This window comes from Sceloporus occidentalis, unplaced genomic scaffold (genome assembly GCF_023333645.1).
Source record: "Sceloporus occidentalis isolate IW3139 unplaced genomic scaffold, rSceOcc1.0.p SCAF_38, whole genome shotgun sequence".
Taxonomy (NCBI): domain Eukaryota; kingdom Metazoa; phylum Chordata; class Lepidosauria; order Squamata; family Phrynosomatidae; genus Sceloporus; species Sceloporus occidentalis.
Genome location: NW_028317018.1, coordinates 6,337,236 through 6,364,072, shown reverse-complemented (window position 1 = coordinate 6,364,072; position 26,837 = coordinate 6,337,236). Strand labels below are relative to the sequence as shown.

The window sequence follows — 26,837 nt, the reverse complement described above, 5'->3', positions numbered from 1 at the left end:
ATTTTATTTTATTTTTTAATTTATTTTTACTAATCACACTGTGATTAGAAAGCTGGGCTCCATTGACTTGCATGGTGAATGCAGTACCTGTATTCAACCTGCAAGTGGAGCCAAAGTTCTCTAGATGGTCTGGACCATCTAGCGAACTTTTAAAATTTGTGGTTCCTGTTACAGGACGGCGGCCATCTTCCTTGATGGCGAAGATTGCCGGCAGCTGCGGCTGTGACCGCTCTCCGGAGCGGTCACAGCCCATCAAAAGGTTAGTGTTTGGTGTCGCTGGATGCCTCCTGATCGAGGCATTCCAGCGACACCATTTAAGTTTAGGAGGCGATCGTCGATCGCCTCCTAAACGCTTTTAAAACGGGCGTCCGTGGAGGGGCCAGAGATGGCCCCTTTGTGCCGATCGCGGCGTTGCTGAATGCCTCGAGGTCGAGGCATTCAGCAACGCTTTTTGGGTGCAGAAAGCGATAGTAGATCGCTTTCTGCACCCGTTTAAAGACGTGCCGGTCCTGGCACGTCAATTGTTGTAAAGCACATGCTTTTCCGTGCCGTGCCAGGACCGGCAATTGTCATTAAGGGGTTAATATTATTTAAAATGGCACAAGCAGGGTGTTGGAGCCATGGGGACCAAGATGGCACAGGTAGGGTGTGTTAATGTGTTGATCTATAGCTGCTATCGGCATCAGGGTCTAATATTTATATATATATATTGGCAGGGGCTAATATTAATATATATGGGCAGCAGGGTCTAATATTAATACATATCGGCAGCAGGGTCTAATATTAAAGAAACTGCCAGTTCAGCTGTTATTTTGAAATCATATTTCAATTTCAAGAGATAAATACTTATTATGTAGTTAAAAATGCATGTCTAATGTGTATATGTGATGGGGCCATCACATAAATCAATAATAAAGGGAGGGGCTTGCTGGGGGCATTAATACAAATAGCGGTGGCTGGAGGAGATCATACAAGGTTCTGGGGGCACCACATTAATCTATACTAAAAAGGTGCTGGCTGAGGCATCAATACACAAGGGACAAAAACACTAAGGGGGGTATCAACAAAAATGGAGTGTGGAAAATCCATCCTGGTGTAGATGTCTGTGTCGTAGATTGTGTCCTGCTGTTTGTGTACTTTTGGTTATCAGTATAGCAGAGCCTGTCCTGGTGTGTGTGTGTGTGTATGGGTGCCCACCCGACAAAGAGTCACTATTTCGGGGTGATACTGAGGGAACAGCGTCAATCCCAGGGTATCAATGGAGAGCTCAGGGTCCGAAGATGTTATGATTCAAAAAGCGACGTGATCCGACGTCGGGACCCTGAGCAACATCCCCGGAAACTTCCCCGGGAATAGTCTGTGCGGTAGCCGGACCAGCGTTTCATAGCCGTGCCTGTAACATGAGCTTTATGTAACCTCAAAAGTGCGACATGGTGGGACAAAAAATGGCATTATTGACGCAGTGCCAATTGTCATCGGTCATCGACAAGGTTCCTAGCCGCCTTACAGTTCCATGAATCTGCGGCTAGCAGGGAGGAGGAGAAATCTGACCAACATTAGGGGTATACAGGGTCTGTGAGCCTTTAATCCTTGGGAAAAGCACAGGGATGGGGTGTAACACAGGAAAACAGGTATGGGACCAAAATAACATAGGGGATAAGCAGATAAGCTGTCACAGCATGGGCATGCCATGGACATGAGAGGTGCAGAAACGCATCTCTTTCTTCACGGATCCAACAGCAAAACCAAGGAAATATTCTTCTCTGAACTAACCAACAAATTTTAACCCCTTAACGACAACTGACATGCCAGGCACGTCACGCAAAAATGGTCAGTTGACGGCCAATGACGTACCTCTACGATGAGGTACCTCTGCAATGTTGAGGCATTCGGCAACGAGATCGGCATCAGGGGCCCCTCCCCAGGGCGTCAACGTATAGCAGCGGTTTTAAAATACAGGGGTTCTTTAAATACAATTTTTTGGATCATATAATCTAATTTCCTAAAATAATAAAATTATAAAAAATAAAAAACTTTTTTCACATTTGAAAATTTTTTTTTACTCATCTAAAAAAAAATTAAGAAAAAAACTGCTAAATAGATTCTACTATTTGTCCTGAGTATAGAAATACCTAATGTTTTTTTGCTTTTTTCTGCAAGTTATTGGGCAATAAGTTTGTTTTGCTATTTCAAAACCATTTAATTCTGAAAACTAAAACCCCCAAGGTATTTCAAAAGCTGGTATTTTAACCCCTTCTATGCACTAATTCTACTACCAGCCTTTGTCAAACTTTGTGATAGTAATTTATTTTGTGTTTCTTATCACACAAGTTGTACTTCAGGTATGGATATACAGCTCCCGGTATATGTCACAGCCAAACAACACCCCAACATGTGTTCAGCAACATCTCCCAAGTACAGTGGTAAAATGCCATGTTTGGGAAGTGCACATTTTCTGCCACCATATCCTATTTAAGACATCTTTGAAGCCGGTAAGTTAAATTTACCCTATCAAACCTATAGGTTTGATATATTTATTTACCCCCTAGGGTATTTCAAATGCTGGTATTTAACCCCTTCAATGCACTAATTTTACCACAAGTCTGTCAAAATTTGGTGGTATTTTTTGTGGGGTTTTTTCACAGACATTGTACTTCAGGTACAAATTTACCACTTCTGTTGTAAGCCACTGTCAAAAAACACCCCAATATATGTTCAGCAACATCTCTGGAGTACAGTAATACTGTCTGGTTCTTTGGGTGCTAAAAGGCCACATTTGGGAAGTGCGCTTTTTTTCTATTTTGGTCAGTCTGTGTCTATGCCCTATCTTTGAACCCGGCCACTCCCATTTACACCATCAAACCATTTTTTTTTTAAAGTAGACACCCCATGGGTATTTGAAATGTCAGTATTTCGTTGTCAGGATTTTTGGGAATATACAGCGCTAATTTTAGCACTTGCTCATAATAATAAACTTTATTTTAGGACTTTTTTTACATTTTGCTGGAACTGGATGGTTCCCCTGATGGTGACATCCCTGCATGATTATTTTTAAATGTTGGTGCCAATCTCTGTGTTACTTACCGTTTTTGTGTGACTCATTTATTTTATGAAGTTTTTCTGTCTTTTGGGGCAGAGCACCAGACCCCCTACCAATCTGCCTGAAGTCCATTTTCCAAGCTCGGGACCCTAGCGGTTCCCAGCCGCCGTACAGTTCCATGAATCTGCGGCTAGCAGGGAGGAGTCCATTTTCCAAGCTTGGGACCTCTGTAATAGATACATACTGACATTATATCGGAGCCAGTGCGACTTTAGATCATTATGGGTAGTCATAGTACTGCGTGACATCAGAAGCGCGCCAAACCATTTTGATGTGAATCTGAACGATGTTAAACATAGATTCTAGACACCAATACAATGTTATTGCCAATTGACCCGCTTTTTGACCGTTCATGATCGACTCTAGAAAGTGGTTTTCACAACGGTTACATTACATTATACGGAGGCCATCAAGACATCTAAGCACTAAAACAAACAAACAAAAAAAAGCCATAAAACTTCTAAACCCAGCCCCGCAGAAGCACGGAATGTAATTATTTCCGGCGCATTTCGTGACGTCATTATCATGCTACGTGCTCACTGCAGCTCATTCTCGCGATGTTTATGAAGGACGCCGGATAGACGGGCTGTTCTAGGTGTACGGTCTACTCATGTAGGGTCCCGTAGTAGGGCGGGATGTCGATTAACGAGACCCGGAGAGGCGGGTCCAGTATCAAAGTTAGATTAACAGGTAAGAAAATGTTATTCGGTACCGAGAATATCGCTCATGCCCGTACCTGTACGCTGTGTCTTGGAGCACTGCTCCGAGTCTTATTATTTAGATTGCCTCATTACTTATCGTAAATAATTCGTGTGTTCAGCTGAAATGTAGGTAAGTCCTGCGGCCGGTTTATTATTAGGTTAGGAAGTGGGTTAAAGTATCTTTTTTACGACCGGGTGTATACGTTATGCGGAACTACCTTTAAAACCGCTGTTAGGGAAATGTTTAATTAAAATACGTTAGACCTTTTAAACCCGACCATTGTTCGCATGTGGTCTCCAGCATTTTCTTCATCTTTACATCGAATATATATGTTTTACTTTGTTGGATTGCTTATGTATTTGGTGGCATTGTTTCCCCTGTAGCCAGGCCTAGAATGTATGTCTCTATTTTTGTTTGGTGTTTGTTTTGTTATATGTATGTATGTGGTGTGTCTCTAATTTAATTAAATAAAATGTGCACCATGTGTACCTTAAATGAACTGTAACAGACCCATAACTTTTTTGTCTTTCTTCACACCTAGTTTGGAAGGTAATCGGTGTCATATTACCTTTGGTTGTGGACCTTTTGTGTAGTATGTAAATTGTCTGCACACACTAGGGGTGGACAAAGTTATTTGGAAGCCAAACAAATGTAGTAGCCACTTTGACTTCCCCTGCAGCTAGTAATGGATAACGGTCATAAAAAAAAAAAAAATGGTCCTTTTTACTAATTTGATCAGAAACTGTAGCATGTTTGCTCCCAGCATATGTTATACTTTACCAAGGTGGAGTAGAAAAGGGATGCGGTATGTAAATACAAACCGCAATATAGCTCGTGATATTGGAATATTAAGTTGCCCTACTCCATAAGTAGTTCTTACACAACATGGAACTATTTTCTCTACAAGTCTTCTTACCTGCTTTGTAAGTGTAGTAAGCCGCATAATCTGTAGCCATACAGGTCCCACATTTTGTGAAAAAGTTATTGCAGTTATAGCATTCTGGAGATATTTAAAAATAGAAACCTAGAATTTGAAGGCAGTTAACCATTTGCCCCACCTAGCCTGCCTGTTTTTTCTTGATGTCAGGACCATAATCAGGACTTGCCCTCGCCTTAGAGCCAGGAAAGCTTCTGCGAAAGCATTCAAGAGTAGCTGCTTCTCAGCACCTTACCCGTAGTGCACAATGGTGTGCATTTCATTCAGAGTAGTGCATGAAAAGATGAAGTTATTTATTGCATGTTTACTGTCAGAATGGTAAGCATTGAATACCTTTGCTTATTTTTCTGAAATCACATGATGACCCAACGGTCTTTCAACAGGTCAGAGAAATAAATGTGCAAAGATCCAAAGGGTCCAGGAAAATGTACCCTCAGTTTATTATGCCTAATCTCCCCAACTATAGAAGAATGCATATTAATGTACCATGTAAGTACTTAATATACCTTCTTCCAAAACAAAAAAAAAAACTTGCCTAATGCAAGATGCAGCTTTGCTGCTGCAGTTGCCCTGCTTCTCAATGGTCACATCTCCTGCATGGAGTTTAGCTTGTGCTGGTTGGGCAGATTATTATGCAGATGCATATGGAGAAGGGACCACATAGTTATTCTGTGTATCAAAGTGTATATGGCGCCTGGAATGTCCCTTTAATGTATACCAGAATATATTCTATATTGCTTGTATACTAGAATGAAGCCTACCCCTATGTGCTCAAGACATATGGAACATTTACATTTTTTTGGTGTGCTTGTGGCCTGTATCTTAGAAAAAACATTTGCAAATCAGGATCCAGTATCACGTTCACATATACACAACCCCAGTTTACCTTGTTTCACCTTAATTTCTGTGTTGGCCACACTTTTGGTTGTAAATTACCTCTCTTGGTTTTTTACCACTGAACTACCAGGCTGCAGGGCTGTTGTGCATTTCTAATGTGTGATTTCCCTTGGTCACATAAATATGAAACCTAGAAATCTTTTTTACTTACTTTTTTGAGCCATAAAACGTGGAAACACTTGCTTCTGTTTTACTAGTACTATTTTACTGTTTTTTTTTTTTTTATGTTTAATTCCAGAAATGTGGGTAACAATTTTTGGTTTTCAAACATGTGGTTTTTATTGTGACTCTAAAATTAGTATATTTGTGGGGTATACACATAGTCCTAAAAAGTCACCTGCTTTCTTAAAATAAGTAGGTAAAAAAACTCACCAGGCCACAGTTTTCATATATATCTATATATATATATATATATATATATATATATATATATCTCTTTCTCATGAGAAAACATTTTAACTAGCCGTTACGCTAAAGGGGATGTCATGAAAAAATGTCTTTCCGTCTTTTTTAGTAGTGTAGTTTCACTGAAGAGCTGGCTTTTGTTTTAAATTGTTTACCTGGAAGTCACTATTGTAGGGAGTATGATATTTTTGTTACATTCTATATACAAACACCACTCTGTGCTGTTTATTTGTGGCAGCATCAATGAAGTTCTTTCTACATAATTAGCCTGAAGGGCTGCCTTGGATGATAGACTTAGACGTTATGTTTGTTATGAAACAGTATGCATTTCCTGCAGCTTCTCCTAGATTTAAGTCCTTTTTTCATTAGCTAAATGAATATTAGATAATGTACAATGTAAAACAGATTCTTTGTTGGTGGACCTGTATGGGGCACTGGAGTGTCTCTAAGTTATTTGTGGACATCTGATGCAACACCAAGGAGAAAGCTCCATGAAAAAAAAAATTGTCTCTCTAATGCAGTTATCCTATTTTCAGCTAATTTTCTTATAATAAGCCTTTTTTTTTATCTGTGGATGTGGAAACTGCAGTTGTCATTTGTGACATTTTGGGAGACTTTTCCAGCTAATACATCAGCTGGTTCTTTATGGTAGTGCTAATAAAGAATTTTACTGCATAGACCTCGCTCAGTGTGTCTGGCAGTGTGATTAACTTTGGGCCATTGGATTGTTTACCACAATACAATGTGATAAGGAGCTGGAGCGTGTCTTTCTGGTAGACTGGGTCTCTATTGGGGGTGGGAAAACAGCAAATAGAGGGCATTCTAATGAATCGGTCTCCATTTGAATAGGGGCAAGTACTTAATTATAAAGTTACACTCGGCTGTAATATTAATTACAATAACGCTGTTAAAGAATCAAAGAATCGCTCCATCCAAACATTTAAGTAAAACATGTTAGTCCATTACTGCATGCAAATTGGCAGCTTTCACAGTGCTTTTTTTTTTTGTTTTTTTGTTAATACTCCCCCCCCCCCCCCCTCTCATCGTGAGTTACAAGAAGGTGATAATTGGAAAGCATGCTGAATGCTGTGAAAAGTGCTGTGCTTTAAATAAGTACTTTTTTAAGGGTGCATTTCTGCCATTAATGCATTTAATGGCTTAGTGCTATCTTTTTATTTTTTCATCCAGTTGTGATGTAAATCAGTCTTCTCTTTGCATATGGAGTGATTCTTACTTCTGCTTTGCTGGAGATTCACTAACTTGAGGTTCCTACAGTGTCTAACAAGACCCCCAGCATATACCAGTATATGCATGTTTAGCTCTGCCATGATCTCAATTAGAACACTTTCTTGCCAGCTAGTATCTGTATCAGATAGCCTAACTTGTTGAATCAAGGAAAATGTCTTAATACTTAAGTACTTTATTGTGGGATCCTGTATGGGGAGACTACTGTAAGGGGAACCAGATAAGCACCCTTTAGTTGTCAGTATCTGACTTTTTCCATATGCGGATATCTAAAGGTTCCTTGTTTTCTTCCATAGAATGTTACTGATACCTCAACTTGCAAGAACATCTATTGTCGCTGTGTACAAGTGATTTGATGGCAGTACACAAGGCAGATATCTGTTTATACCTTGTAATAACTTTCTCAGTATATTTGCTTAGTGATGCAGACCCCTTGTGCTTAAACCTGGTTTTAACTTGTTTAATTCCAAAACATGTCCCTGATCTGGAGTTTTAGACACTTTTTTGTTTTAGGTGATGATCCCTGACTCCAGGTCTTCAGATAGGGAAAGGGTTTTGGAATTAAAGGAGTTTTTGTCACTGCAAACCTGTGTTACTGTATACAGTTCTGTACTTAATGATCAAGGAGAAAAAATGTTTCTTTGGGACTTTTCTTTTAAACTTTATCACTTCTTGAGGGCTAGGGAGAAATACAAATTCCCTCGATATCATATTAGTATCTGTCCCTCTCCTTGCCGATGTTCCTCCTGAAATGAACTATCTGTACACAGAAATTGACTTTGTTCTCATTCTTACCTCGGCACACGACATTTTCTTTTATTAATATAGCGATAACAATGTATGCAGCGCTTAATACAATACTTATATTCAAGGAATATGACAAGACGAGAATTGACAGACTAAGACAAACTCAAGCTTACAATCCTGAGGAAGTTTCTTACTGGAGTCTGCTATTAAGAACTTTAACATTGTGCTCATTAAGAATTATGTACAATTTGAGACAATAGATGTTTTATGTTGCTTCCCAGAGTTTAAAAGGGATAACACCAGTGTTTTGCATCTCTCATCTCCTGTGTTTACCTTTCCCACGGGTTATGTAAGCAGCCAGAAGATGTAGCGATGTACCGCAATAAAGTCGCATGTCTTCTCTAGCCCACCAACATGATAGGGTAGTAAATACAAAGTTTCTCAATTGTCCCCTTTATATAATGAAATGCATCCTTAAGCTCAATAGCTTTTAATCTCTCATGCATTGTTTATGTCCTATGATTCATTGACTGCCAGTTTCAAAGTGTGTGACAATTAGAGTGTCTGAAGTTGTGTGTGTGTGTGTTGCTGTGAAAGGGGATTGTGATAATAGATTTAAGCAGTAGTCAATGTATATCTGGAATGTTAATTATTCCCGCTTTAAAGTTTGTACAGGAAAATTCTTGGCTAAAACATCTGTAGCATGGCCCCTTCCCAATCGTGCCCCCCCCCCCCCGACATGCATCTGTGTGCATTTAAAATTTATTTTGTTCTGCATTCAGTCCAAAAATAGTGACATTAAACAAAGCCATGTTCATTGTTAGTCGAAAAATTAAACTTAAGCATTTTCTGTCTGGAATACACTGTGTTTGAAACCCTTGAGTGGCCATTCTGATCTTAGGATGTGCCTAGTGCCATGTCATTCATTCTAAAACATTGTTGTCTTTTCAGTATTATGTGCCAAAAACCTTGCAAAGAAGGATTTCTTCCGTAAGTAAATGCTTTTTATTTTTTGGCTAAAAAACATTAGGATAAGTGTTTCTAATGCTATTATATTAAATACAGTGAGTTTGTAACAGAAGGTTATTAAACAATAAAGAACATGCTTGGTCCAGAGGGTATGATCCTTATGACAGACAATATGGCTGTATATCATGCCATGAACCATAATTTCTTTAAGCACAACGTTTTGCATTTAAAAACTCCATTCATGGTTGCATCTATTATCTATCAGGAACACTGCTGCGTGTTTTGCCAACTGCATGCAAGAATAGACAGACTGAACCATGCACCACTACATTACGAGATTGTATGCAAAGAATCTCAGTACACAGTTGCCATATGATACCTGTTTTGTTGTTTTTTTTTCCCCCAAGGGATTATATAGTGTCTAGTGTCTAATAGGGTTTTTTATTTTATTTTCTATGCTGGTTGTTAATGTGACTTTGTTTTACTTCACAAGTCGTCTTAACCTTAACACTGTTTCAAATGTAGCTCAACAATGATTTTTTTGTTCTAATGGAGTGGTTTATGTTACAGATAAATGTCACACCTGTAGTTATCAATGTGCTAGGTACATTACACTTACCATGTTGCTATTTTCCACTGCAATTCTGGAATCTTTAAATTCATTCTTCCATCACGTAAAGAAATTGGAAGCATGCATGTTGCCACTTTTTTTTCAACTGCAATAGTCTCTGGAGATGTGATCTGTCAAGTTTGTTTAATGTTGTATATTTTCGGATACGGCTGTTGCTCACTATTAAATTTTGATTTTGTAGGACTTCCGGATCCATTTGCTAAAATAGTGGTTGATGGTTCTGGTCAGTGCCACTCAACAGACACTGTGAAAAACACCTTGGACCCAAAATGGAACCAACATTATGATCTGTAAGTTAACCATTTTAAACCATTATTTGCAGGAAAGTGTATAGTTGTACGCAACACAAACAAAATCGGTTTAGATTGATAAACATTTCATATTCTGACATTTGTGTTTGCATTAGATATCTAGTAAAAATGTATCTGGGGTATATTTGAAGTTCAACCTATTGAGTACATTAGAGAAGCAATTACGGTATATTAGAACAGTGTTGCTGAACACTTTCATTAAGCATATGTAGATGATCTATTTTTTACTTATTTTTATATATGTCAGCGAAATCTTGAGATGTGGTCTGAACTTTACATGCATACTTTTATTACTTTTAGCTATATTGGGAAAATGGATTCTATCACCATTGGTGTCTGGAATCACAAGAAAATCCACAAAAGGCAAGGAGCTGGCTTCCTGGGATGTGTCCGACTCTTGTCAAATGCCATTAGCAGACTGAAGGACACAGGATGTAAGTAAAAACAATTTCTCTAAGTGAGGTGGAAGGTATATGGCAGCCAGGGTGAAATGTCCATTGATTGTCATGGGTCATATTTACTTTACAAATGGATGTGTGAAATCGTACAACGTGTAAATAGCCTACTTTAAATAAGCCGTGTGTGTGTATATGTATAATTTTGTGTTCTAAATAAATTTACTATAACTTTGTAATTTGTAATTATGATGGTATTGCACATTTTCTTTCATTTAAGGGGATGTCTAGAATGTGGGTGGCATCCAATACACATACGTTTACACAAAAATCCTTGGGAGAGCTGGCATTTTAATCTTGTATCTATGAATATGATTCTTAAAATCACAAGCTTTTTAGAAACTTGACTCTTTGCGTGATTCAGCATTTCCATGAATGACTAGGAATGATGTTTCTAATGCAGTATCTAGCTGTAAAAGTTATTTAACAGAATAGGTGGCACTGCCAGGGCATATATTTTCATGCATTTGAACAATTTAACACTTTTAGGAAGAAATGGTCAGTTTGCTCCACTGATCCCTGGACAAAAGAGCAAAATCAAGCATGATTGCCTCTTTAAAGAAGGCCTGGGGACTAGCTTTCTATGATTGATTATTGCTCTGCTCATTTTGTGTAATTGAGATTTAACAAAATGGCTGAAATTTGTATATCAATTACGGGCAATAAACTAATCAGGTTAGTTTAGTTCTTTGCTTGAGACAGTGTACAGTATGTGTCGAATCACTAATACATGTTTTTTTTTTTGTTTGTTTTTTTTTCGCTTCCTATGACCAATATATATATACTCACTGCCTACTTTATTAGGTACACCTGTTTAATTTCTTAACACAAATAGCTAATCAGCCAATCACATGGTAGCAACTCAATGCATTTAGGCATGTAGACGTGGTCAAGACAACTTGCTGAAGTTCAAACCGAGCATCAGAATGGGGATTTAAGTGACTTTGAACATGGCATGGTTGTTGGTGCCAGATGGGGTTGGTCTCAGTATTTCAGAAACTGCTGGTCTACTGAGATTTTCACGCACAACCATCTCGAGGGGTTTACAGAGAATGGTCCAGAAAAAAATAGAGTATCCAGTGAGTGGTGGTTGTGTGGACCAAAATGCCTTGTTGATGTCAGAGCAGAATGGGCAGACTGGTTCGAGATGAGAGAGAGGCAACAGTAACTCAAATAACCACTCATTACCACCAAGATATGTAGAATACTGTCTTTCTGTTAACTTTCAGATCAACGTTTGGACCTATGCAAATTAAACCCCACCGACAGTGATGTTGTACGGGGCCAAATAGTAGGTAAGAACTGTCTTTCTCTGGTGGCTTTATTTTCGTGTATGTTGGGTTTCTACTGCTCCACATGGAACTGAAGCCTGTCTGTTTGGGACTAATAGTTCATGTTTTATCAGTAAGTTTACAGACCCGGGATAGACTTGGCGTGGGTGGATCAGTTGTGGATTGCAGAGGTCTGCTGAACAATGAAGGGTAAGAACTGTTATTGAAATGTTAAGGTATAGTGTGCAATATTGCCAGGGTAAAATACCACATTTTTATTTTTTACATGATGCAATTTCCTTAAATTTAGTTCTTTGTCAAATAAGACTTTAAAAATCTACAAAGCTATCTGCGCTGTATCTGAGGCTAAGGTTGCCATAGTTTAATACATAGAGGTCTAATATTACAGGGTCAGAAAACAAATTTTTTACTTATTTTAGAAGTTCAGTCAGCTGGCTATGCATTGCAATTTAAAAAAACATATTTTTCAAATAAAATCAATGTACATTAATACATTTGTTCGCTTTCATGAGGTTAAAAACAAACCTCAATACAATACCTAAAGATAAGGCATAAAAATGCATTTTGGCTAATATGTTCAATTTGAGGTGTACAGCAGTGCTTTAGTTAATGTTGTCACGCTGTAAGTTTCCCTCTATCCAGTCATCTCTCATTGTTGTTTAAGGATGGTTTGTGAAGGATCTGGTCCAGGGAGGCCATTAAGCTGTTTTATGGATGAGCCAGCTCCATATTCAGATGGGACAGGTGCAGCTGGAGGAGGAAACTGCAGATTTTCGGACTCTCCAAGCCAGGATCCACACCACCAAGTACAAAGATTTCATGTAACAGAAGTCCGAAACCATGTTCAAACTCCACAGAACAGGCCTCATGGCTATCAGCCTCTGGACTTACCTGAATGCTATGGTGAGCAAGTGGGGATTTGTTTTGTGACTAGCCCACATTGTCTATCAATAGCAATTATTTTATTAACATATATTCTGTACAAATGTATTTTAGTTATTGCTGGTGTGTTAAACCTCAGACTGCCTGGCAAATTCTATTCATTTTATGTTCTAAACTAGTAGTGGATGCATGGAATGAAGGGTAGTGGATGCATGGAATGGCCTTCCAGCAGAAGTGGTAGATGTTAATACAGTAAAGTCATTCAAGCAAGCATGGGAAAGGCCAAGCTAGATATAGGATAAGTGCAAGTACTAAAGGAAAGTACTCAGAGGCTGGGCAGACTGGATGGGCCTACTGGTTCTTATCTGCTGTCACTTTCTATGTTTAACTAATCGATAAAATTGATAATGAAAATCCTTGCCAACGAATTTCATTATCGATTAATTGAATCCATTTCTATCGATTATAAAATGAGGGTTTTTTCAGAGCAAATGCTCTGGGGGGGGGGACCCTCGCTTTATAATCCGTTTCATTCAGTGTCACAGCAGTTACTACTTACCAGTCTCTCCCTGCAGTTACTGCCGATTGGCCCCGCCCATTTCCTTCTAGTCCCTCCCGGCAATCACATGGCTGTGGCACTCATCTGAGTATAAAATTTGGGCTGCTGAAAGTTAGGGGATGTGGGGGTTAATTTAGCGGCAGTTATGGTTAATGGGGTGTTTAGGGTTTATTTAGGGGCAGCTATGGTTAATGGGGTGTTTAGGGTTCATTTAGGGGCAGCTATGGTTGATGAGGTGTTTAGGGTTCATTTAGGGGCAGTTGTGGTTGATCGGGTCTTTAGGGTTAATTTAGGGGCAGTTGTGGTTGATTTAATGCTGAGGACTGAGGGTTAATTTAATAAAGTTAACTTAAGGTGCAGTTAGAGGTAAAGGGGGGGGGGCAAACTAAGGGGAATCTAAATCCTGGGGGCAGTGAAGATTAATCCTGTATTTATAAAAGTATTGTGTCAGTGTGCTGTGAACGAGTCTGTGAATCTATGAGGGAACTATGGCATATCTGGGGGATATAAGGCATGTCAGGGGAGGACAGAGTAGCGTAACAGGGGTTATAAGGCATTTGTGGGAGGGTGGAATGGCATATCTGGGAGGCAGTGTGGCAAGCCTGGGCTCAAATGTGCATAACCGGGGGGGAAGGTTGGGAAATAAAAACAAGAAATGCATTTTATAAAAAAAAAAATATTCTGCTGTTTGTTAACATCCTGTTTGTTAAATTATTTTAAATAAATGAGAAATTTACATTCATTTTTTTTATCCGATTAATCAAAAAAAATAATCGGCCAATTTATCGATTTATGAAAATAATCGTTAGTTGCAGCCCTATTCTAAACACTAGGTGCCAAAACTATTCTACTGACTAAATATTTGTTCCAAGCTTTCCTGTATGTGATTCTTGCTATAATTTGGTAAATTGATGTATTTGCAGAACAAAGGACTACAGTGCATGGGCAGGTTTATTTCTTGCATACGCAGACCGGTGTTAGTACGTGGCATGACCCAAGAATACCAAGGTAATATGACACTAATTTTCTAGCCCCTTGTACTCGGTAGATTTTTTTATTTATTTTTTTTTGTTAATACAGACCATTTCAGTTATTTCAGTTGATACTCTAAGATACAAAAATCCTTCACCAATAACATAGTCATCCTATGTCATTAGTCCTCCATCTTTTTGATGCCATTGGGGTGGCATGAACAGCATACCAATGGATTTAACCCCTTAACGACAATTGCCGGTCCTGACACGACACGGAAAAGCATGTGCTTTACGACAATTGATGTGCCAGGACCGGCACGTCTTTAAACGGGTGCAGAAAGCGATCTGTTTTCGCTTTCTGCACCCAAAAAACGTTGCTGAATGCCTCGACCTCGAGGCATTCAGCAACGCCGCGATCGGAACGAAGGGGCCATCTCTGGCCCCTCCACGGGGCGTCAACATCCGCCCGTTTTAAAAGCGTTTAGGAGGCGATCGATGATCGCCTCCTAAACTTAAATGGTGTCGCTGGAATGCCTCGATCAGGAGGCATCCAGCGACACCAAACACTTACCTTTCGATGGGCTGTGACCGCTCCGGAGAGCGTTCACAGCCGCAGCTGCCGATGATCTTTGCCATCAAGCAAGATGGCCGCTGCCCTGTAACAGGAACCAACAAATTTTAAAAGTTCGCTAGATGGTCCAGACCATCTAGAGAACTTTGGCTCCACTTGCAGGTTGAATACAGGTACTGCATTCACCATGCAAGTCAATGGAGCTCAGCTTTCTAATCACAGTGTGATTAGAAAAAATAAATTAAAAATAAAATAAAATTAATAATAATTAGAAAAAAAATAGTAAAAAACCAGTAAAATGTAAAAATAATTTCCCACTGATGTCACTATCAGGGGAACCTTCAAGTTGAAAAAAAATGTTAAAAAAATAAAAAAAAAAGGCAAAAAAAAAAAATATATATATATATATATATATATATATATAAAAAATATATTTTTGTGAGCAAGTCCTAAAATTAGCATATTAGCTTAAAACAATTCTCGCATGGAAAGAGTTAAAATACTGGCATATTAAATGCCCGTGGGGTGTCTACTTTTAAAAAAGGTATGATTTGATGGGGTAAATTGAATTGGCCAGGTTCAACAACGTCCCAATTAACACCGGGGGAAGGATGGCCACACACCTAATTTCCAATTAGAAAAATGCACACGTACCAAATGTGGCCTTTTAGTTCCCACAAAAATGACAAACCCATGCATGTGGGGTACCACTGTACTCAGGAGATGTTGCTGAACACATTATGGGGTGTCGTGTGACAGCGGCATATACCAGGAGCTGTAAATTCATACATAAAGTAGGTGTGTGTGGGGAAAAATACACACACAAAAATACTACTGCAAACTTTGAAAACATGCTGGTGGTAAAATGTGTGCATGCAAAGAGTTAAAATACCAGCATTTAAAATACCCTGTGGTGTCTAGTTTTGAAAAATATATGGTTTTGTTGGGCACACTGAAATGGCCCGGCTCAAAGATGTACCAAATAGGGCATGGGCAGTGGATCCCCAAATGCCAAAGTTCAACATTGAAAAATGCGCATGCCCCAAATGTGGCCCTTTTGCCCCCAAACGGCCAGGCAAAATCATTCATGTGAGGTATCGCTGTACTCAGGAGATGTTGCTGAACACATATTGGGGTGTTTTGTGATAGTGACATAAACGAGAACCTTTTAATTCATACCTGAAGTAAAATGTGTGTGACAAAACAAATGCAAAAAAATGACTACCACAAAGTTTGACAAAAACTGGTGGTAGATATGGTGCATGGAAAGAGTTAAAATACTAGCATTTGGAATACCCTGGGCTGTCTAGTTTTCAAAAATATATGATTTGATGGGGTAAATTGCATTGGCCGGGTTCAAAGATACCCGAAATGGCACATGGGGGGAAGAATTACCAGATTTGGAAAAAATGGCTTTGAAATAGCAAAACGCTACCTGTACTTATTGCCCCATAATGGGTAGAAAAAAGCAAAAATACATAAAAACATTGGGTATTTCTAAACTCAGGACAAATAGTAGAATCCATTTAGCAGGTTTTTTCATTACCTTTTATAGATGAGTAAAAGATTTTTCAACTAAAAGTTAGAAACAGTCATTTTTTTCTAAATTTTTCACCATATTTTATACTTTTTTTAGTAGTAAATAATATGATACAATCAAAACAATGTCATCTAAAGAAAGCCCTTCTTGTCCTGAAAAAAACAATATCTAATGTGTGTGGGTTCAGTAAACGGGAAAGAAGAAAATTACAGCTAAACACAAGCAGCGCAGAAATGTTAAAAAGGCCATTGTCACGAAGGGTACAAAAAGTAAAATCAGCCTTTGTCACGAAGGGGTTAATCAAAATCCAGCTTTAAATTGGAAATATACTAAAAGTGCAACCTCTATTAAGTGGCTTCTGTGGTTAAATGTACTGATTTAACTTTTAATATATGTAGAATATAATTTTTAAAGCTTTACATTTTTCGTCTTGGCACTCAATGTAATCCTTCATGTATGCTCATTCCTTAATCCCTTGAGCCCTCCCCCTATCCATGTAGGCTTCCAAAGCCAGCATTTTTTCTTGTACATCTTTCAACAGATAATAGTAATTGATGGTATACAGTGGATCTAAAAAGTCTACACACCCCTGCTAAAATGCCAGGTTCTTTATGATTTTAACAGCGCTGGGTAGACTTTTTATATCCACTGTATAGGATCTCTTTGAAACTTGGTAAAACATATTGTGGTGTGCTTTCTTTGTATTTTCAGAGACCTTAACAGTGTGAACTGTGATGACCTAGGCCCTCTACCTTCAGGGTGGGAAGTTCGGAGTACAGTCTCTGGGAGAATATATTTTGTAGATCATAACAACCGAACAACACAATTTACAGATCCCAGATTACATCACATCATGAAGTAAGCATTTCTAATTCATTACATTGCCGTTTCTGTTTTCCCTACATCTAATTATATATAAAGGAATTTAGATTACCCTATTGCTAATATGCTCTGCACTAGTATATGCATGGAAAGCTTGTTCCTCTTGGACACATGTCATTATAAAGTGTTTTTATAGTCCTCAGTCACAGCTGAAGGAACCAAGCCAACCTCTGTCGGTGCAGAGTGATGGATCTTTGGAGGATGGAGATGAGTTTCCTGCTCAGAAATATGAACGGGAACTGGTGCAAAAACTTAAAGTCCTGAGGCATGAGTTAGCACTGCAGCAGCCGCAGGCTGGGCACTGCCGTGTAGAAGTCTCCAGAGAGGAAATCTTTGAGGTATTTCCCTTTTCTCTATAGATTTTTTTTTTTTTTTTTTCTTCCCAATGCATATTTCAAAGATTAGTTGGAAGTTGATTAAATAAGCGCAAATAAAACTATCATGGACATAACATTTTTCCTTCAAATTGGAAACCGTATGATAAGGTAGGGAAAAATGTTATACTATAATGCTCTTCCTGGGCAGGAGTCTTATCGGCAAATAATGAAGATGAGAACTAAAGACCTGAAGAAGAGGCTTATGGTGAAGTTTCGAGGAGAGGAGGGTTTAGACTATGGTGGAGTAGCCAGGTAATGTTCCACTCTCTAACACTTAAATGCAGCAAGGCTGCATAAATCTAATCTTTATTCCTTTCTCAATAATCCTGTTGTTGGAGATGTCTTATCTATTTTTTATTTGTATTGCATGTCTGAAGGAAGCTCTTTCAATGATGCCTAAATGTCTGTGCATTACTGGCCACTTACCGTATTTCCCCATGTATAAGACGCTCCTTAATTTTGGAGCCCGATAGTTGGAAAAAAATTACGTAGTTATTGAACAAGTTTTAGTTATCGTAAAATTCATAGTCTTAATCCATATCACGCCCATCCATTAACTGCCCCTAAATTAACCCCCACCTTCCCTAACTTTCAGCAGCCCAACTATTTTTTTTTTTTTTACTTACTGTTAAATGAGTTGCTTAGCCATGTGGATGCTATAAGGAAAGGGGTGGGGCCAATCTTGTGTAACTGCAGGGAGGGACTGTTAATCAGAAAAGGGTGGGGCCAATTGTAAGTGTGACTGCAGGGAGGGACTGGGAAGTAGTAACTTATACATGGGGAAATACGGTAGTTTTAGTGACTACACCTTGTTTTTATTTTAAATACTTACCTTTCTGAACAGCTCCATAAGAAACTCTTAATTTATATAGAGGAGTGTGCACAAATATCTCTTTTCCTTAGGTATTCTACAGCAGTGCAAAATTTCAGTTTGTGACTGGTTAGGTACAGCTGACTCATCTGTACAGATCCTTAACACCTCTTTAGTGGGGAATTGTATTATTGAGAGCTTGTATTAGAGGGAGGTGCTGCAACATCATCTAATTGATATCACTCTTTTTGACAGGGAATGGTTATATTTACTATGCCATGAAATGCTGAATCCTTATTATGGGCTTTTCCAGTACTCCAGTGACAATATTTACACCCTACAAATCAATCCTGATTCTTCCATTAACCCAGTAAGTTTTTGATGAATTAATGATTGTACTTGAAGAACCTATGCTCTTGTTAAAGTCTTCAGTTTTCTATTTTGTGTACTGATTCATGGTGTCATGTCTATCTGTCTTTCAGCGCAGAAATTAAAATCATAAATTTTTTTATTAATGTATCCTATTTGCTGAGTGCATCGATACAATTTTTTTTCATGTATGTAAAGCTCTAACTGTAATTACATAGTGAGGCTGAAAGATCTTTCGGTAAGTGGGGGTACCTGTGAGAGGTAGAAAGTGTGATCCTCAGCCTTAACATTGATTGGGTTGTAAAGCATACATGACCCTTCCTTGTGCTATTTGCGTATATACTTTTTCCCCATGCGCACTACACTTTTTTTTGTTCGTGTTGCACCTGCTTCTTTGAGTTCATTCACTGAATGCATGTGCTGAAAATGCCACAGTAGAGACAGGTCCCTGAAGACTGCTTGTCCCCAGAAGATGATTAGGGACCCAGTGTTCCTCTTTGGTCTTGCAAGGAAGTAAAGTAACATTCCTCACCCGTCCTAAATTTACCGTTCAATCTTTGTAATATACGTAATTGTATTCTTCTAGATTAAGGGGGGGGGGAATCCTTTTCAGGATATGGAGGTTTCCCCCATGAATGAAAGATGCTTTCTTTGAAATTTCATGGGTAGTAAGAATAATTAATGGCTCAACCACTTTAAAATGTCTATGCACAATTTTCCTTAACTACCAAAGCCAAATCCAGGTCATAAGTGTCCGGTCCATTGCTAGGACCTTAAGTGAACTCTTTGGAATAACCAGGATTTCTGCATGCATTGGTCATTAAACTTGTTTCGATATTCAACAGTCTGCTTCAATTAATAATGTAATTATAGGTTTTCATGTCTTTATTGAACACACCATGTAACCCTGAAGAAGTATATGAACCTTTGGATTTAATAACTGGCTGACACTCCTTTGAGAAAAAATAATCACGATTTTAAGTTTCCTGTAGTTGTAGATCAGATCTGCACAAGTTCTGAGACAACTTCTCTTTACAGAGCTGTTGATCTTCTCCTGTACTTTGACTTGTTTTTCTGTTGCATCACCCAACTTCTGCTGAGCGTCCGTTGATGGACAGATAGCCCTACCTCTTTCTGCAAAAAATTTCTTTATTCATTTTTCCGTCAATGCTGCAACTTTGTTATAATATATTAATATAGTGAAAATGTGAACCAAATTTGACAAAATGCTCTAAAAGAGTCTGTTAATATAGGCTAAAAAAAGTCTACCAAGAAATTCATGACTTTCTGTTTTCCATTTCTTCTTTAGGATCACCTATCTTACTTTCACTTTGTTGGTCGAATCATGGGCTTGGCTGTGTTCCATGGACACTACATAAATGGAGGATTTACAGTCCCTTTTTACAAGCAACTTTTGGGAAAACCAATTCAACTTTCCGACCTGGAGTCGGTGGATCCAGAGCTCCACAAGAGCTTGGTGTGGATTCTGTGAGTATTTTGTGTTGTGACTACATCGTAAAAGCGAGATACCTTCAGCTGGCATCCATCTTTTGGAAGTGCTGTGTGTGATTGTTAACAATAGTTTTTTTTATTTTATTAACGCCAACAAATTACACAGTGCTGTGCGGTTTATTTGGGGGCTGTTAGCACATAACACATACACAAATATTTATATACAGACTCATCAGGAGTTTAGAGCCCTGCACGTGAGCTTGCCATCAACCCTCTGGTACTTATGCAAAGATCCTGGCAGGAATCGTGGGTTATGAGGGTCCCACTCACGCGCTTTCAGTCTAATGGAGTAGTATGGGTAATTAAAGCAAAATGAGGTGTGAAACAAGGGAGCGTTAGCCGTCTTGTAGTGGTAATTAGGACTAAGTGGTTTCAGAATGCAAAATAAGATTTCTAAATTAAATAGGAGTAGGAGGGTTGAATTAAAACTAATTATCTCATGCTTGGTATGAAACTGCAGCATGAATACACAGGATACTACTGTACGTTATAGAAAAAATGTAGCGCTAGTGCTCCGTTTTTTTTTTCTTTATATTTTGTTACTTTAGACGTTCTGAAGGGATCACATTATAAATGTTGAGCCGCTTATATGTTGTTTAATATCATTATAGCGCCTGAAAACACACCCTCCTAAAAAATTGTTCTACTCCTGTACTTTGCTATACAAGTGCTCTGTATAGAAAAATTATGGTACATCTAGGGTGATCACATATCCCAGATTGCCCAGGACAGTCCGGGAATGGTAATTCTGAGTGAAGGAGCCAATCTCAGCCAATCAGGAGAGACTTCTCAACTCTCTTGATTGGATGAAAGTTCAGAAGCCTCTCCTTCACACCAAGCTCAGTGTAAACTGTAGCTAGCACCAGGTATGTGTGACTGTTTGTCTGTGTGACTGTGTGTAATGTCTGGTAGTAGAGGGTTTAATTCACTGACTCTGCTCATATCTGGTAATAGATGGGTTAATTATCTGAAACTGCTCATGTCTAATGATTGTATGTATTTTCTCAGTTTCCTATATTAGCCAAATCACCTTAATGGTACATAAAAAATATACCTGGAGCAATGTCAATATTGTATGCTTGTTTCCTGCTTTCTTAGTGAGAATGACATCACATCTGTATTAGACCACACCTTCTGTGTCGAGCACAATGCTTTTGGGCAAATCCTCCAGCATGAACTCAAGCCCAACGGAAGGGTAATTCCTGTGACAGAGGAGAACAAGAAGGAATATGTGAGGTAATAAAACCTCCCTGTATTCGTATGCATTGTGTGGTATTGGCAATAATATGTAAAACCAACAAATGTATCTAAATGTAACATTTTCCAAACCAAACATCTAGTAACTAGCCCTCATTCAAAAACTTTTTCCTTTTTTTAATATTGCCACTCTACCTCCAGAAATGCCTTATACCCCTATATGCCACTCTGGCATGTAGGGGGTTACAAGGCATTTCTGGAGGCAGAGTGACATAAAGGAGGGTCTCCAGAAAAGCTTCATGCCCCCTCCCCCCGACTTACCAGTGCTTGACTCCCTGGTGTCTAGTGGGGGCCGGCGTTGGTTCTGCCAGAGCTTCTATGACTGAGCACCGGAAGGTCATGTGACACCAGTGCTCTGTCATAGAAGCCCCGACAGTAGCAGGGGTTGTCTGCGTCCATCGAGCAGACCTTCGCGGACTGCCAGAGAAGGTCTGCGTGATGCGCGTAGACAACCTCCGCGCTTTCGCCGGCTCTCAGTGATTAGAAGCCCCGGGGGAAGTGCCGGCAGCGGCTGAGGTTACCAGACAGGAGGATCCAGGTCATCTGCAGCGCTGCAGGGGATCTGGATCTTGGTTTCATAGTCAGACCTTTATAAGACGAAGGGTATTTTTCAGAGCATTTATGGCTAGCATAGAATGAAACTATTTTTCACACATCTGTATATAAGGCAAAGTACACCCCCTCTGTACTACATCAAGACTTAATCACAATCATCTGTTCCTTAGCAGGTCGGAAAATTAGGTAAATGTGACCTCATATGAGCACATGTCATATTACACTGTCATGACTTGGCAAAATGAAGCCATGTGTGGAAAAACACCCTTACTGCTTCCATAGGAATTAAGATGCCAAGTAGCAGACAGGTGCTGCTAATCAAATGCAATTGATCATCAGCAAATGTAACCACCTCTGTAAAAGGGTACTCAGGGGTATATATGGAGAGCTCAGGGTCTGAAGATGTAATGGTCCAAAAAGCGACGTGATCCAAAGTCTGGACCATGAGCGCCAGGGATAGTCAGTGCGGGAGCCCGGCAAGGTTTCCATAGCTGCAGCTAGGTGAACACCGGTCCTAAAGATTGCTAATAAACCAGGGTTCACATGCTAGCTCCCTCTGTTGTTCACCACAAACTTTAATGCAACCTCAAAAGAACGACATAGCGAGACAAAGGGCGTCCGTAGCAACACAGTTCCAATTGTCGGGACATAAAAGGGGACTGGGCAGGCAAGTAAAAGGTGTGTCTCCAGGAATCCACCAGTGCCCCCCTCCCAAACTCAAACATACCGCCATGGGTCCTCGGCCTCAGGGGGTTACGGCAAGTTACATCTCATACTCTACCGGTCTCAGCATGTTAAAGTTCATGACAGTACAATTAAAAATACGGCTTGTTTGGAAAGGTTGCTAGGAGAAAGCCGCTTTTCTCTAAAAAGAACACGGCAGCACTGCTTAGGTTTGTAAAGTTGCGTCTAAACAAACCACAAGACTTCTGATGTCCTTGGACAGACAAGACCTAAGTGGAGATGTTTGTGGGGGGAAAGCACGGTAGTGGAGGGTGACCGTTTGGACTTGCTTTGCTGCCACAGGACCCGGGAACCTGCATTGGTTTAGTCAACCATTAATCCCTCCGTATACCAAATGTGAGGCCATCTGACTCGGATATCTGGCTTGGCCATCTGACAGTTAAAGCTCAAGAAATTGAGTCATGAAACGGGACAATGATCCTAAGCACACCATCAAATCTGTAACAGAATGGCTCACCTGATTGAAATGCTGTGACAGGACCTTAAGAGAACTGTGCATAAACAAATGCCAGCAAACCTCAATAAACTCAAGCAACTTGTAAAGACGAGTGGGCCAAAATTCCTCGATGATAATGTCAGGGACGGATAGTCATACAGAAAATGATTACTTCAGTTATTTCTACTAAAAGTGGTTCTCCACACTATCGAATCATAAGGTGTAATTAGTTTTTCACACATGGCTTCTCAATTTTGGCTTTTTCTGTTGAATAAATCCTGACACAATGTTTGTGTATTAAAAACAGTCTGGTATTTTATTCAGATATTGGTTTAGTCTGTATTTCTGCAAAATGACCAGAGTCTTTGGACTTTGTGGGCCAGATGCGGACAGTGGTCCATTTAAATGTTAAAACGACTGAACATTGCGCTGCTTTATTTTGAGTTGTATTTATCCATTCTCCTGCAGGTTGTACGTTAACTGGCGTTTTATGAGAGGTATTGAGGCTCAATTCCTTGCTCTGCAAAAGGGGTTTAATGAACTGATACCCCAGCACCTCCTGAAGCCATTTGAACAGAAGGAACTAGAGGTAATGAAAGCCCGATTCCAACAAATAAATGTTAAGCAGCATTTTCTCTTGTTGGTTATATTATTTGGAACTATTGTAAACTGATATTTTAGCTGACTTTGGTCCATATCCATTCTCTGGGATCTTGGTTGTTTGAGGACAAATATTCTTCTCTTAGGGGTACTTTTGCTCTATATACAGATATAACATGAAAGTATTCAAAACATCCTAATGGTTTTACCTGACTAGGTTGCAACCTTATATGAATAGCATTAAATGGTTTCAGGTCAAAAAGACTTCAGGCGGCCCGACTAATGTCTTCTAAGGGGGATGTACATAACTACTCCAAGGATCAGATAAGCAAATGAAGTTTAGTTTCATTGTAATCTCAGATGCACCCTCAAGTCTATCTGCAATCTTATCTGGTCATCTGTACATAAGCCTATTAATATGCATCATATTGGACAGGTGGATTCTGGGATAAGTTATTATTAAATAAAAGATAATAATTTTTGTAAAGTTTTGAAAATAACTTGGTCCTACTGTTTCACTATAGACTCAAGTGAGTTGCTCTGCATATGTGATTTGTGTGCTTTGTGTTTAATCAACAGCTTATTATCGGTGGCCTGGATAAAATTGATTTAGCTGACTGGAAGGCAAATACTAGGCTGAAGCACTGCCTTGCAGACAGCAATATTGTCAAATGGTTTTGGCAGGCAGTGGAAGCCTTTGATGAGGAGAGGAGGGCACGGCTTCTGCAGTTTGTCACCGGCTCTACACGAGTACCTCTTCAGGGCTTTAAGGCTCTACAAGGTAACTTTGTAGCATGCTTTTAATAATCAGTCTTGAATTACATGCCCAATGTGCGAGCAATGGGAAATCTTTCTGCGCATGCAAGAAAGGGTATTTGGAGACACTGCAACATGAACAGTTATAGTGCTTATAGTCATGTCTTCTGCTTTCTTTAGTGTCCCTACAGTGCTATAAAACTAGTTGAACTCTGTTTAACTATGACTTTTCCTGTAAGGTTCAACAGGTGCAGCAGGCCCCAGGCTTTTCACTATACATCTAATTGATGGCAACACAGACAGCCTCCCCAAGGCCCATACCTGGTAAGATTTTTTTCTTTGTCTTTTCAAACACCTCTTGTACGTAAACAAGCGTATTTAACTCTAAAGTGCAAAATTGCACATCCTGGAATTTGTAGTACAAAACATTTACAATGTAATTGGTGATATAACCATTGTATACATCCTGGTGTCATGCATTTTAGAATAGAACCAGTGTATGATTAAGCAGTATTTTTAGCTTTACATGGTGATACAATCCATTTGGGAAGGGAAAAAAAGGTTGAATGAATGTGCAATATTTTCTTTAGATTAATTTTAAGTTCAGCTGTTTTACAACCTGACTGACTTGCTTCTGGCAATAAAAATGACTGGCAGTATTTGAATATGAAGCACTTTTTGCTTGCTGGATTTAAAATGCTAAATTGGTGGGATCTCTGAGGTCACAAAATTTTACTTTTTACTGGGTTTACATAGAATATATATCAACTTCAATTAAAGACCCAAATTTTCTCTTGGGCTATTATGGTATTATTCTTGTCAAGTTTGCAGATATAAAGCATGTAAAAACAAAGCTGGTGATTGTCAGTGATATTTTATTTATTTATCATCCAAGGTGACTTTTTGCAGTAGGCTTAGATGTGTTCATAAAATCACTAACTTTCTACAAAAACTACCAGGATGTTTTTTGCTGTTAAAGAATTTTGCATTAAATATATACAAATGCTTAGATGTTCTCACTAAAATCAGACTTTCACAATACCCTGCTTAGGTCACTACAGGATTCCTCTCCCTGCTGGTAGTTAATACTAAGTTTGAAAGTAAAAGTCTAATTTGTTCTGTTGCCCTTAAGCATACTTTTTAATACCTTTTATTTCTTTTTTTGTGTTAGTTTTAACAGAATTGACATTCCACCATATGAGTCCTATGAAAAACTGTATGAGAAACTTTTAACTGCAGTAGAGGAGACATGTGGCTTTGCAGTAGAGTGAATGCTCTCAACCAAAGGAAACTGTTACACAAACCTGATCAAAACCTACAGACATGCTGCAGACCCTTGAACTCTTGTCTACATTTCCTGGTTTCCCTTCCACACTTTTTTGGAAGAACGTGATATCGCCTTGTTTCTTTCATTTTTTTATTTGATCAAAAGATCCTAATTCTCAAAAGTATTGCAAGTTGTCAGAGTACCAGGGATAGTCCATACGGCGTGAGGGTATTTTAGAGCTCTTATGTAGTTCGTGGATCATAAGCTGGAAGCTACATCCAGGTATTCATTTAAAATTGAATGGTAGAGAATATCTTATCTAGTAGTTTTTAAGCTTGTGCTCCGGATGCAAACATGCAAAGCTAACCATTGGTTTTGTAGTTTCTTGCAGTAGAAGTTTCTACACAATGTACCATACAGCTAGTGTGAAGGTTACTGGGTGTTTACACAGTGGAGGGTCTTGACAGATTTGCTAACTGTACATTTGCACAATAGGGACCAGCCTGTTAAGCTCATTTATTTACAGTGTGTATGTTTTAAGTATTTCAAATAAAGTTGGTTTTAGGTAATGCTTAGAACTGGAGGGAAAATATCAAATATATTATTTGTGTTCTGAATCAAATGTTTTATTGCGAAGCTACAAAGATATGTATACAGTTACATTATATGAAAAATGGAAGTGATGCATTAACTTCATGTTGTATTTTGCATTTTAGACATTTTATTTATAAATTCATTTAAGTGAAGCCATGTGTGTTAAATCATTGTTGTGAGAAATGTAAGCATCATGCAACCTAGTGGTCATGTGTAGGTTAGAAAACATTCCTCTTTTGCCTTGTGCTAATCTTTCTCTCATGACTCTAGCTGTAGGACCAAGTTAGTTATATCATAGGTCTTCTCTCGTGACAGAAAAATGAGTATTTTCCCTGGGTATATAAATCTCACATGAAATTCAGTTTTCATTGTCCTGGGGTAATGTGTACCATGTTTCTATTTTTTATTTTTTTTATTTACATCTGTTAGAATTTTCCACGTACGTTGAACAGAAACTAGA

At 38.9% G+C, this 26,837-nt stretch overlaps 1 protein-coding gene across 2 annotated transcripts; it reads left to right on the top strand.

The window, feature by feature from the left end:
* The first annotated feature begins 3,735 nt into the window (after window positions 1-3,735).
* On the top strand, window positions 3,736-25,787 carry LOC149290675 (E3 ubiquitin-protein ligase SMURF1-like). 2 transcript variants are annotated; one of them, XM_089488381.1, is made up of 18 exons: window positions 3,736-3,790; window positions 8,985-9,023; window positions 9,815-9,923; window positions 10,245-10,378; window positions 11,629-11,694; window positions 11,805-11,880; window positions 12,356-12,594; window positions 14,056-14,140; window positions 16,929-17,075; window positions 17,236-17,437; window positions 17,625-17,728; window positions 18,543-18,657; window positions 19,966-20,144; window positions 21,267-21,404; window positions 23,629-23,749; window positions 24,340-24,541; window positions 24,765-24,840; window positions 25,688-25,787. In XM_089488381.1, exons 1-18 carry the CDS (start codon window positions 3,736-3,738, stop codon window positions 25,785-25,787), a joined length of 2,187 nt encoding a protein of 728 aa, XP_089344507.1. The 2 variants fall into 2 exon arrangements, with proteins under 2 accessions (XP_089344507.1, XP_089344506.1); XM_089488380.1 differs by having other exon boundaries at window positions 24,756-24,840.
* Window positions 25,788-26,837: the final 1,050 nt, after the last annotated feature.